General features: G+C 40.0%; 1 protein-coding gene across 1 annotated transcript in view; it reads left to right on the plus strand.

The window, feature by feature from the left end:
* Nucleotides 1-990: 990 nt before the first annotated feature.
* lars2 (leucyl-tRNA synthetase 2, mitochondrial) overlaps nt 991-13,300 on the plus strand; it is a 33,737-nt gene continuing 21,427 nt past the window's right edge. The window contains exons 1-6 of the mRNA XM_034612061.1: nt 991-1,174; nt 4,286-4,530; nt 6,346-6,477; nt 12,840-12,931; nt 13,017-13,077; nt 13,172-13,261. Coding sequence (XP_034467952.1) covers nt 4,297-4,530; nt 6,346-6,477; nt 12,840-12,931; nt 13,017-13,077; nt 13,172-13,261 — 609 coding nt within the window. The 5' untranslated portion in view covers nt 991-1,174; nt 4,286-4,296. The remainder of the gene's footprint in view (nt 1,175-4,285; nt 4,531-6,345; nt 6,478-12,839; nt 12,932-13,016; nt 13,078-13,171; nt 13,262-13,300) is intronic.

Here is a 13,300-nt window from a genome sequence, read left to right on the forward strand (position 1 = left end):
GAGAGGTAGCATCAAAGACACGGTGCTTCTCTAGGAAATCACGTAGAATGAAAGAATCTCCTGAGATACTTGTAGAGCTGCAGTAAATTTGTCTCATGATTATTCATGTTTTCTTGTAATTCTTCTTGTGACGGACTAATATTTGAGTTGATTCACTTTGACTTGCCAACATTTGACCCTGGAAAATAAAAAATAAAAACAATAACACTTTTAGGGGACATTTTTGTCCGTGAGGTGCTGGGAGGGAAGTTTTATTTTTCAAATGATACTGCACAAAATAATTAATAAAATTAATGCAAAAAAGTAAAGGTTGTTGCAGACCAGTGCCATATCCCAGACTGTGTTAACCATCCAAAATAAATGTCATTAACATTCAGCATATAGAAAATAATAAATGCTTGTGATTTAGAAAATTGTAGATATACATTTAAACAATGTGTTTTAAAGTGTTCAAATAAATGGATATTTGATATTCATGATCAGAACTGATGAGACGGATGAATAGAAAAGTAAGTGATTGGAAAATGTGAATGTAAAGTGCAAAGTAATATTGATATCTACAATGATTTGTAGCAGTTTTAGGGAGGGGGGATTTTTGTCTTTAGGTTCCTGAGAGGAAGATTTTTTAAGGAGCCCTAATGGTTCAACCAGAAAGATATACTTAAAAAATACAATCAAATCTAAAGAGAAAAAGTGACCTCCATAAAGACATTAGATGCAGAAACAGCATTATGAATGTTAGTAAGTCGTAGTATCTACTAAGACTTTAACAATATAAAATGATAAGACATTTATGATGGGGTTGCCAGGTTGTGGAATGTCCTCATAAGTATGGACATATAAGCTACAAACACACGCACACTCGCACACACGCACACACACCCCCACACACACATGGAAATAATAACGTTAGAATCAAGTAACTAAGTCTAATATTGAAGGAATATCAAAGCAGCCTGTTTAAACCACGTGGGTTTGTCGTTGTCGACCGACGTCGTGTTAATAAAGTTTATTGAAAGCAAGATGGCGGCGCCTGTGGTGCAGTCGTGATGAGAGGAAACAGGTCGTTTCCAGCGCATTTAAAAGATGAACTTGAATGTTTCACTGTGGATTATCGCTTTTATGAGATTGGGACAGTAACGCGGAAACACAGGAGTCGGAAGTGAAACAGAAGGTGATTTCAAAAAGTTTTTATCGGACGCTAACAGATGACAGGTTGCTTCTGTGTGGACAGACCAGAGGTTACATCTGACAGCTAAACAACACCAGGTTCACTTTAAAGACACATGAATGTGTGTAAGTCAAGACTTTAACTCGTTACATTTACGTTTGTTCACCACTGTGTTTGACTGAAAACAAGATGTCCTGCTTGTCAACGACCTGCCATCTTCTCACACAGAAACACAGTAGAGCTATAAGGCTGCAACGATTAATCGACCAATCAGACAATAGATTTGATCATTAATGGATTCAGCGCTGGTTGTAAAATGTAAAAAAACATTACCGACATCATTTCATCTCCAGTTTTTTATTCACTGTAAATTTCTGACAGGATTATTTGTAATGTGGACATTTTGATCTGGAAGAGACAAACAATAAAACTCAGTCACACTATTAGAACAACAGAAACCCCTAATCTAATAATATAATATAATTGCATATGACAGACTCATTTTCAGTTTCATCAATGTATAATATGATGTGGGCATAATTCAATTTCTGGTGGGACTTTTTGTTTTATTTCAGCACCAATGTTATGCCTCAATTTCTGCTCATACCAAAAATATGATTATATGAATAATTAGTTTGAATAACTTATTAATTCAATAATTAAATATATTGTTCTTTCAGACACTTTTATATGTTAATTTCTTTGTAGAAAGTATATTTTTATTTCACAAAATAAAACTTCAAAACCTTTTGCCCGATTAAGGTAAACATATATTAGTAATTTTTTTAATCTTATTTACAAACTAAATTGTAAATTTCTATAAATTTTCATAAATATCGGATTATAAGAAGAGTAGGATTTAAAGTAAGAACACTTGTACCAAGAAAATAATTTTCTCCAAAAGATGAAGCTTTATCGTCCTCCTCTTGTCAGCGAGCTGTTTGCAGAAATTTACAGTCGCTCTCTAAGAGACGCCCAGGCAGATGAGCCCAGTCACCATAGAAACATTTTCTCAGTCTCTCGCCTCAGCCCACTCACTCAGTCACACCGCCGGAGATGCTCACCCCCTTGAGTGCTCGGCTCTCCGGGCCTCGGCCTGCCTGAGGGAGTTGTGGCTGCTGCGATGCTCAGGTTATACTCGAGAGAATTTAGTAAAAAAACATTCCCACAATGCACGTGGGGAGAGGAGAGGCGAGGAGGAAAGGAGAGGATGGGTGAGAAGGAGATGAGACTAGGAGAGATGAGAGGAGAGGAGAGGATGGGGGGTTGAGGAAAAGAGGAGAGGAGGAAAGGAAAGGAGGGGTGACGAGAGGTGGGGGATGAGGAGACGACACAAGTGGACAGGAGAGGGAGAGGAGAGGAGGATGAGGAGGCGAGGAGACAACTTTTCACTGGTTTTACACTCCTCCTTGAAAGAGTGCACAGTTTTACCACAAACATTTCTCCTCTGTGGTCAGTGAATCCTCCAGGCTGCTCAGATTCTTAGTGAATGATGTAGAGGTCCTACACACTCCAGACATTTAAATGAAAACTTTTGTTGCTAAAAGTCTCTTTCATAACGTGTCTTTTTTCACCTGCTCATGAAAATACATATTTTTTTAATCCACTCTCCTGAAGAATTACATGTCCCCACCTCTGCACTTTCTGGTTGAGCTGCTTCTGTGATAGAAAATAGAACAACCTGTTCAGCGGGTTCTCCGTGGATCATAATGTTTGTTTACCTCATTTACATCTTTATATCAGACTCTGGCGTCGGGCCACGCAGATGATCACTTCTTCTATTCAGCAGCTGTAAAGTTCTCGCTCCCTGATGTTCAGAAGCGTAGCGGCAGCGAAAACGTTCTCTTGACGGGTCAGATCAGCGGTGATTGTCCTCTTTTACCAAGGAGGCAGAGACTTACAGATTTCTTACGTTACCGTGGCAACTGTGTTTATGTACTTGTGTGTGTGTCTGTGTGTAAATAAGACGAATTTAGGTCAGATATCATTTTCCTGACATGCAGTTGACTGTCTGACCAACATCGGGCCACATGAGAGCAAAACCCAACTGCAGTCTCATTAAAGTTAGCCTACATAAATTATTTTTTTTTACAAATAACAGTCATTTGTTATGCACTAATCTGATTAATTCTGTTTTCATCGTTTCTTCCTACATGTAATTACAAAATCTTGAGGGACATTAACTTCTTGCAATTTGAGCTTTTAACCAGGTTGACATCCTGTAACGCAAAATCTACATTTTCAAAGTGCAGGGCAGATGAGAAGCAGAGAGATGACTGAGTGTCTGAGTGTGTGAAAATCAGCTGATGAATGTCATCCTCCCTCTGAGCAGGCGGGCGGTGTCATGAGAACAGGCTGTGAGGCAGCATATAAACCTCTGATTTCACAAACTCACGCTGCTGTGTGACTGACGTGGTGCAAAGAACACAGAGTGTAAAATAGCAGCAGCTGGGGGAGAAAAAAAAATATTAGGACTCAGATCCAAATCATCTGGATCCAGATGTGCTGCCTGTTAAATGGCTTTGTTGCACTTTTATGTCTCAAGGTCATCCACTGTTATGATCTCATGGTCGCACCTTTCTGTGGATAAGATGTTTGGACTTCTTCATGCCACCTTGCCAACATATCTTCCTTGTACTCGGCAGCATTGTTTTCTACTTGGAGCATTGACTGAAGTTCATGTTGCAGAGTTGTTTTCTGTATCTCTGAAGTTTGAGGGTTTTTAACTGTTCTGCAAAACAAGCTCAGTGTTTCTGTAAGTCGTATCAATTTGACTCATTTCAGCAATGTATATATTACAGTATTTCAGTGCAGTTTTATTGTGAAAGGAGGATCAGGTTATTCTCTTAGAAAACTATTCAAAATTTTGAATATATAGAGGCATGTATTGACAAGAATCATCACATCTAACATATAATCTCTCTAATATTTGAACGTTTTTCCTACATTGCTTCATCAATGTTTGGCTGCACTGAACAATTATTTTCAGATTAGTTGTTTTGTCCGACCATCAGTATATTGGTGGTTTAAAGTGACATAAAAAAGAGTGAATTAGTTTCTTACAATCACACTATCCCATTGTCCGCCCTCATTAAATGTCTGTCTGTGTTTCAGGAGACAGAACCATGCAGGTGTCAGCGAGAAGACTGGCTCTGTATCCAGTGGCTGTAGCCCGCTGTGTCCGAATCAGGACTCCTCTCCTGAGTCCAGCACCCCGCCTCTTGTCCCCCAGCAGCCGCACTCTGTTCAGTGAGACAGGAGTGTGGGAGAAGGACTATCGGACAGAGACCCGGCGCAGGGTGGAAGAATGGTGGCACCCACGTATTATGGCCCAGTGGCAGAAGGACTCACTGGAGGAGGTAAGAAAGCCCTTGTCAAGCTTGTTGATATCAGGGTAAATAGAGATGCAGCAGAGTTCCAGTTATGATCAGGTTTTTGAAGAATCCCTGCTCAGTGTTAGGGGCATGTGAACATCCTCTCCTGGTTTTAGAAACGTGTATATGCTATGGTCAAAAACTAAACCGCACACATGGTCCGTTTAAAAGTAAAATAATATTAATATTTGATAAATAATAATAATAGTAATAACTTTCTGAAGCTCCAGATTAAGTTTACAGATGTCTCAAAATCAAAATATATTGACATTACAGGAGCATAACAGCAAAAAAGCGTACAACCAACAAATCTTTTCTTTCTAACAACAAAATAAACGATTAGTAGATTCATTTTTTGTCAATCAATAAATTTGACAAATCATTTCAGTTCTGCTTGCAGCTAAATTTCTGCTGCCAGGGAATAAAACATTTCTTTGGATTGTGGAATCATGTGTTGAGGACTTAAGACAGACCTTCATGCACAAGATCAAAAACTTGCAAGTTGTTATAAAAATATATGAACAAGCAGGTTTGCTGTGTAAAATGTAAATGTCTTATTCCAAATTGAATCAAAACAACGATCATATTTAAAACCAGGGTACTATATCGATCCCAGGGGCAATTGGGTATTTTTACAGTTGCTCCAACCAAGAACAGATGTATATAGACAAAAAATTATAATAAATAGAAATGTAAAATGTTGAAGCATGTAAAAAAAGTGTGTTACTAAAATTTCTCAACAAGCCCCCTTACCAGGTTTAAATCCACTACATCTGGACTTTTATTTGGATCTGCACCAAATTATTAATTTTTTTCATCATGACCCATGAATTATTCTCTGAGAAATCAAAGAAAATGCTGAAAAACGTTTCACAATGTTAGAATAAATGAAAGAAAACCCTTTGATCTGAATTTGTACCAGTACTTTATGGGTTCTTCCCTGATGCATACCAACATCCTTCCTCCTCGTAGGTTTTCAGAAACCTGAACTCGACTGGACAGGAGTGTTCACCTTAAGTTCTGTGCTGTCAGTCATGTTGTAAAAGAGCTGTCGCATGAGTCAAAATTAAGGCTGACGACCTCCAACCAAAGCTCCACAGGTCAATTCTAAGCTAAGTGTAGTTTTACTTTGGTGAGTCAAAATCTATCAATGTGCACAGATCTGATTATTTATACATTTGAAAACTCATTTAGTCTCTTTTCAAGATTAATTGATTAATAAGCATCCTTCTAAATGATCCAAGCTATTACCGTCCCGGGCGCCGTGGCTGATCTCAGACCTGGAGATCAGGCTCATTATAAATCCTAATGGTCTGTCTGTGAGAGGCTGACAGTGATTAAGTGAATTCATGACAGCCCCGCTCCTAATTAATTTATTGAAAAATTCATGACTCGGGTTTCCTGTAATCACGTATATAGCTGGGTGTAACCGGTACTTACTGTGCTGCCGTGGTAACAGCGTGCGACTGTAAACCATCCATAATCAACAGCACTGCCACCATTCACATTCTGACAGTGTAATCAGACTCTGTTAGAGGCTCATAACGGTAATACAGCAGGAGTCAGTCAGGGCTCTGGCTCTGTGTGTGAGGAGTTATTATTCCTTTCCTGATGCCATCAGGTTAATGCACTTTTATACAGGACCCATTCAGAAGAGACTAAGAGATATTGAAGAAAAGAGCTGCTTCTCTGTTATCACTGTCTCTCAGTCGGCATTAAAGTTTCATGATCTCTTCCCACATGGAGTGAGGTCATCTCATACCTCTGCACAGTGTTTTGAACGTCTGTTGTTGTTCTCAGGTTTCCAACAAGAAGAAGTTCTACGTCCTCTCCATGTTCCCGTACCCATCGGGACGACTGCACATGGGCCACGTGCGGGTGTATACCATCAGCGACACCATCGGCCACTTCCAGAGAATGAGAGGCCATCAGGTATATCTGTCTTTTATTAAATGTGTTTTTCCATTCCTGCTTTGCTCCCTGAAACAGGCCATATATGCTGAACATCCGTTTAGGTTAATGACGGTTTAATATTTCACATCCTACTTTTTCCCTTAAAATTGGCTAGAGAACATTATTTTGACTCTGTTACAATACTATAATCCATCCATCCATCCTTTTTTTAATAACGCTCGTTCTTTGGGGATCGCATGGAGCTTGAGCCAATCCCAGCTGACATTGGGCGTGGAGCGGGGAACAACCTGGACAGGTCACAAGGCTGTTATGTAGTATCAAAATAATCAAGGGCTGAGTGTAGCTTGGTCTCTGTGTGTTCACTCACGTATGAAGACAATTTGATCGCGTTGTGTTACTTGTGCGAGCTTGGCTGCAAGTTAATTTGTGTTAACTTGCGTTACTTGAGCAAGTGATGCAAGTAAACCCAACCCTCGAGAATACTCCTCAGCTGAAGCAGTGTGAAACTCCTGTTGCACATAAAATAAGCAGCAGAGACACCAAGTTAATTAATCTACATCGTGAATCAGAGGTGCACACAGCTTAGAGAAGTTAAGTGTATGGCAGGGCTGACATACTGAGACAAGCAACCGTTCATACTCGCATTCAGAACTCCAATTAACCAAAGCCCAACCTGCAGGTCTCTGGTCTGTGGGGGGGAGTATCCGGAGTAAACCTGAACAGACATGGGGAGAACATGCAAACCCCACACAGCGAGTTTCCGAGCTAACCACTGCACCCTCATCGTAACAATAAAATAAAATGTATTATTAATATAATTATCATCAGAATTTATTCCCCACCCGTTGTTTATGGAGATTTTTCACTTCACTGTCAATAGAATATAATTTACAACAACTTCTCACATTAGGTGGTTATCCATTAAAATAATAAGCTAATTGTGACTCTACTTTTAAGTTTAGATATAAGCCAATTTTTGCTATATTTTTTATTATTATTATTATTTCTTTCCTCAGCACAAGTGTGAGTCATTGGCTCAACTGGCCTGTTTTTATTCAGATATATTTTACTGACTTGTCTAGCTAAAAGCACAGAGGACGTGTTCTCCTCAGGTTCTCTGTGAGAAGCATATTTTACTGTGGTCAACCATCGTTTCATATTTCGATGTTGACTCGTCTGTTTCCACATTATTACTCGTGGAGCCACAACTCTGTGCCGGAACAGTGAGTCAGTCTTTCATTCAGAGTTAATGGAGCACTCCGTATCTGCTCCATGATATTATACAGTGCAGACAATATGATTGCTGCTGCTGTCTGCCCTCACTGTGTCTCACTGCTCTTATCTGTTTGCTCCTGCTCTGCATCATCACACACACACAACACATTATTAAGAAGATCTGTTTACACACGGCCTCTGTGAACTCTCATGCTTTATGTCACTTAACTCAGCCCCTGCTTATACAGTGTACCTAATGTAGTGTACTAACCTCAGCATCCATTAACATTAGTTGCATGATTACAATAACTCCTTTTGCCATTGTCTTTCAATTACACAACCTTAGTCTACACTTTGCATGCATGTAATTGATTTCTGCTGTGCTGTATTGATTTCAAACATTTGCACAGTAGGCACATTAGATTAACCAGGTCTTATTGTAGCTTGATTGTTTTATTTACGCTTTTTTAACCCCCACCAAGGAGATTATGTTTTCACCCCTGTGTATTTGTCAGTTTGATTGTGAACAAAATTACACAGAAGCCACTGGAAAGAACCCATTTAATTCTAGTGTGGATCCTGATCCTTTTTTTTACTTTCTTTAACTCATAAGGTGTTTTTTTTGTGTTTTTTTTTACATATTTGTAGATTTGTCAAGGAATGATTCAAGGATCTTGATGAAAATTGATATTCATGAGCAATTTGCAATTTGGTGCAGACCAAAAATTAAAATTCAGGTCTAGTGAATTTTAATGTCGTTTCATAAAAATACTTTTGGGTCTTGGCGGAGGGATACGCTCGTTGAGGGCCATTCAAGTTTATATTTGTTTTCTTATATTTGTTTATTGTTGTCTTATTAAGTTGTTTTCGTGCTACAAAGACTCTATTCTCTAATGTGTCATAAGTTTATGTTGCTGGATAAAAACACTCTTTTATTGACTAGGAGTGTTTTCACTTCGACTGAATGATTCCATAAAAATCCATTTTTATGACCACTTGGAGCTATTGAGCTTTTTCAAAATAAAGGCCTGTACTTACAGGAATGAAGTAGACTTCATTCCTGTAATTACAGGCCTTTATTTTAAAAGGAAGAAAATGTTTTCGTCTTTCTTGTAAGCTGACAGGTGGAGGCTGGGATGATCTTGAACCTTCTCCTTTCATGGTTAAAATTAGATATAAATAAGGTAACGGTAAAATCCATACTCTCGATCACAAGCACTCTGGTCTGTTATTGACTCGCAATTGTTTCAGATCAAAGTGTTGCTGTCGATATTCAGCACTCGCTCTGTAACAGTGCAGTAAGTGATTGGTGTAGATGAAACTGTAACTAGTGTGAAACCACACAAACCTTCTGACAAGAAAGCGACACAGCCCACGGCCAGTTCTTTGGTTTGTCTCAGTCCTCACTAGATCCATCAGACATCCTTCTCTTGTTTTTTCTTTTCCTGGTGGATTTTACACTTGATGGTGTGCATCATCTCTCTCGAGTCTCAGAGAGAATCCCGTCTGCCTCTGCCTGGTTTCTCCCTGAACGCGAACATGGCTTCACATGGCTTCACATGGTAAATATTTCCTGCCCAGGAGTCCACTTCCTCTGAGCATCTGTCACAGCAGCGTTATTCTCTCGCTAATTAAGGAAGGTACAGTCTGTCGATGGTCACACCCCGAAAGTGTTCGAGAAAACATTTTACCACAACGTTCCTGTCATTCTTCGTCACATCAGCAGATTGTCCAAAGTAATCACAACTCAGATTCTGTTGAAACACTTTGCCGTTGAAATTAGTAAAAAACGTCTGGTTTCCAATCAGGGATATTTTTGGGGCATATTTGGCAAAACTTTCTCTGAGGTAGACACACAAAACACTCACACTGTGTGTTGAGGGTAAATATAAAACTTCTGCCAGCAGCCTTCCTCTGTCCAAATAAAAAAAAAAACCTGTCCACCAGCTCCTCTAAAGCTCACTTCAAACTATGTTTAATCATCGAGAGAAAGTCACTGCACCCAGCCAACAAAAGTCTGGCATGCTGTAAAAACCTGTTAAAACCACAATGTGATGTCCTTAAACACAGATCTTTGTCTGGATTAAATGAGATATAAATGTTAATTGTAAAGCTTTACAGGTGCTGGTATGCACCTCTACTGCAGAGTGGTATTTACATGTATTCATTTGGCAGATGCTTTTGTCCAAATGAGCCCGAGTAGATCAACGAGATGTTTTGCAAAATGTCAAACTGTTTCTCGGAACCAAAACTATACTTGTGGCTAGATATCAGTTTGACAATAGAAGTATCCAGCCATAAAACTAGATCTGTTTTTCATCATTTTTAGCAATAGCATTGTTATGCAGTGGTTAGCACTCACAGGGACCTTGCTGTTTGGAGTTTGCATGTTCTCCCCGAGTTTCTCCCACAGTCCAAAGACATGCAGATTGACCGTGGATGTGAGTGTGAATAGTTGTCTGAGTCTGTATAGCCATTGTCAGACATCAACTCTGAAAAATGTCCAGGGTCAGGAGTTTGTCTTTCACATATGAAGAACGTTCACAATAACAGGAAAATGTCTGTGACGTTCAGACGAGGGGCGTCCGGAAATTGCATTTTACAGCACATCGACACTGGCAACGGTCCTTGTCCCCAAAGTTTTCTTGAATCTTGTCTTTCCAAGTTGATATCTTCTTTGGCGTCTACATGTATGGCACCTCTTTTTAATCCTGAGATATTTCTATTCTTTTAGTTTTTTCATCAACACGCCCACTCACATGCTGGGAATTTTGCAGACATTTTCATGCTGTGTTCTCACATGGACTCACTCTGACATGTTCCAGACATTGTCATCGGGGGCTGGCATAAAAGTTGTGGACAATGTTGGGAAAGCAGCTTTTGTTAGCCCTGCAGTTTACAGGTTGTACCCTGCCTCTTACCCAATGTCAGCTGGGATTGGTTATAGACAATAAATGGATGGAATTTTGACCATTTGAAGTCATGCTCTTCTTCATCTTGTCATTCTCAGGGTTGTTGTGTTTTCCTTTGGTTGTTCTTTGGCTCTGTAGTTGTCCAATGAATAAGACGCAAGAGTGGAATTTTGAAGCAATTATCTGTTTGGTTCCAATTAATGTGATGAGAAAGCAGACAAATGCCGGCATTGCATTTCAAAGCTCCCACAGATGGAGAGAAGCTTCGAGCTGGAGCTGTGTAGGTGGACACTTGTAGCTCAGAGGGTCCACATTCACAAAACCTGTCTCCAGACAACGGTGTCCTTCTCGTCGGCACCGTGAGGTGTCTGAAGCTGCTTTGTCTCCAGTTGGCGCTGATTTGCGCCACATGATTGTTGACGGATCGTCATAAAATCAGCCTCCGCTCACTCATTCCCAAGTCTTATATTTCACCGCTTCCTTTCACCGATGCTCTGAAATGTTCTGAAATTCATTGGTTAGCGAAGAGTGGGACTGCTCTCCACATTTTGTGTGGACGTTAGTATAAGTGGTGCTGAAGCTTTTAGCAGCGAAAAGAAAATGTGCCTCTTTGAACTTTGAGATTTGAGCTCACTAGTAATTCAGTCCATCATCACAGCTCCCTCTAACAGCATCTCTTTGAGTTCTGTTTCACTTTAATAACATATTTACACAGAATAAACACGATAGCAGCCTAAATCTCTTAATGAGGCGCTTGTTTCTCTCTGCTTTGTTATTTAAACGGCCTCTCTCGCGCCTCGCTCTCAGTGTGTGTCTGCTCCTCCTGAGCAGTCACAGCAGTCTGCTGCGCTGAGCTCTCTTAGCCTAATACTATCTAGCACTCGGCTTCACAAATGAAGCCCATGCAGTTACCAAGGATACGGATTCGTTTGAAACATCAGACCCGTTAGAGTCCGCACAATGATCCCCTCCTGTCCTCGACTCCTCGTCACTCTGCCTCTCCACTGCTCCGCTCATGCCTTCCTCTCCTCATCCTTTGATCACGTTTCTCTGTCAGCGAGCTGGGAAAAAAAAAAAGAAGCTCAGACGAGACGCTAAAGGGAAAACGAGATGAGTGAAAGAGACGTTGTCTTGAGTCGACAATATTTCCTGTCAAGGAGAGTCACAGGCACATAACACACAATACAAAATATGAAAAAAATATAAGAACATGCTCAAATACATATATACAAAATATAAGGAATACAAAATATGATAATGTAATCAGTATAATAAAATGCATCACACCCAATGTGTGTAGAGTGCAATATATATAAAGTGCTGCTGATTTGGGCAATTTTTGGGAAAAAACTGCCTATTATGTAACTTGCATCAGTTAGTTATTATATAATATTATATAATGGCGGCCTTTACATGATATTTGCAGTCAGTTTGCAAGCATGAACCACAATGTGTAATGGAGTTGAGGTCTCAGCTGGGACTAACAAACATTAGCATACACGGGCCAGTGTGTGTTGAAGAGCCCAGCAGTATTTTGTGGAATAAATTACCCTTTTGCAACGAATATTTCTGATTCCACTGGCACTGTTTGTATACACGCTCCTGTCACACGTCAGATGGAGAAAGAAAAGGCCAAACTCTCAACATGCGAGTCGTTCTTTGTGATGTTTATAGTCTCCCTCCACCCAAACATGGGGTTTCTGAAATTTTTGGTTTTGTGCGAGGATAAAATTAATGTTTGTAAAGTAAATGAATAAGTAAAGAAACAAAAAAGTGATTGAATCCCAAAACTGTTTCCCAGAAGTCAAGGTAACATCTTTTACTTATTTTCTCAATAAAATTAAAACTAGAATTAGAGTCCAAGTAACAACTGATTTAGATTTGAAGAAGTTCCTTACAGGCAGATTTGAGATTCAAGAGACTAAAAACATTGTGACCTTGACCCTCGAGCACCAAAATCAAATCAGTTCATCCGTGAGTCCAACTGAACATTTGTACCAAATTAAAAGACATCCCCTCAAGGCATTCTTGAGATATCACGTTCATAAGAATGGGGCGGATGGATAACCTGAAAAAATGTGCGGAGGCATAAAAATGTAAAAGCAGGAAATAGATAGAAATCACAGCATGGTTGGAATGTTCAAGTTAAACCAACTTGAAATGTGTCAGCCTTCAAAAATCATTGCAGATGAATTTATTGTTGAATCACTGATAATTTCCTCACTAATACAGAATCTTTAACTTCATCCACAGGTAATGAATCCGATGGGCTGGGATGCGTTTGGACTTCCAGCTGAGAATGCTGCCATCGAGAGAGGTCTTGACCCAGAAGAGTGGACTAAAAGGTGAATGAAATCTCACCTCTGTTCTCATGAGCACTCGTGGGTCATATACGTCCCCTAATCTTGCTGTTGTGCCTCCTCTCCTCAGTAACATCCAGTCCATGCGGGAGCAGCTGGACAGCCTTGGCCTTTGCTTCAGCTGGGACCGGGTGAGTAGATCTGAGAGATGAGCCTCAAGCAGAGATTTTTGGCTGACACCTCACACTGCTGCTGACCAGACCCTGGCTTTTTCTGTCCTGACAGGAAGTGAGCACGTGTCTTCCAGAGTACTACAGGTGGACGCAGTATCTGTTTATTAAGCTCTTCGAGGCAGGACTGGCATATCAGAAAGAGGTAGGGACAAAAGTATCTTATCCGGATTTTCTTTTGAAA

The sequence above is a fragment of the Hippoglossus hippoglossus genome, chromosome 16 (genome assembly GCF_009819705.1).
Source record: "Hippoglossus hippoglossus isolate fHipHip1 chromosome 16, fHipHip1.pri, whole genome shotgun sequence".
NCBI classification, from domain to species: domain Eukaryota; kingdom Metazoa; phylum Chordata; class Actinopteri; order Pleuronectiformes; family Pleuronectidae; genus Hippoglossus; species Hippoglossus hippoglossus.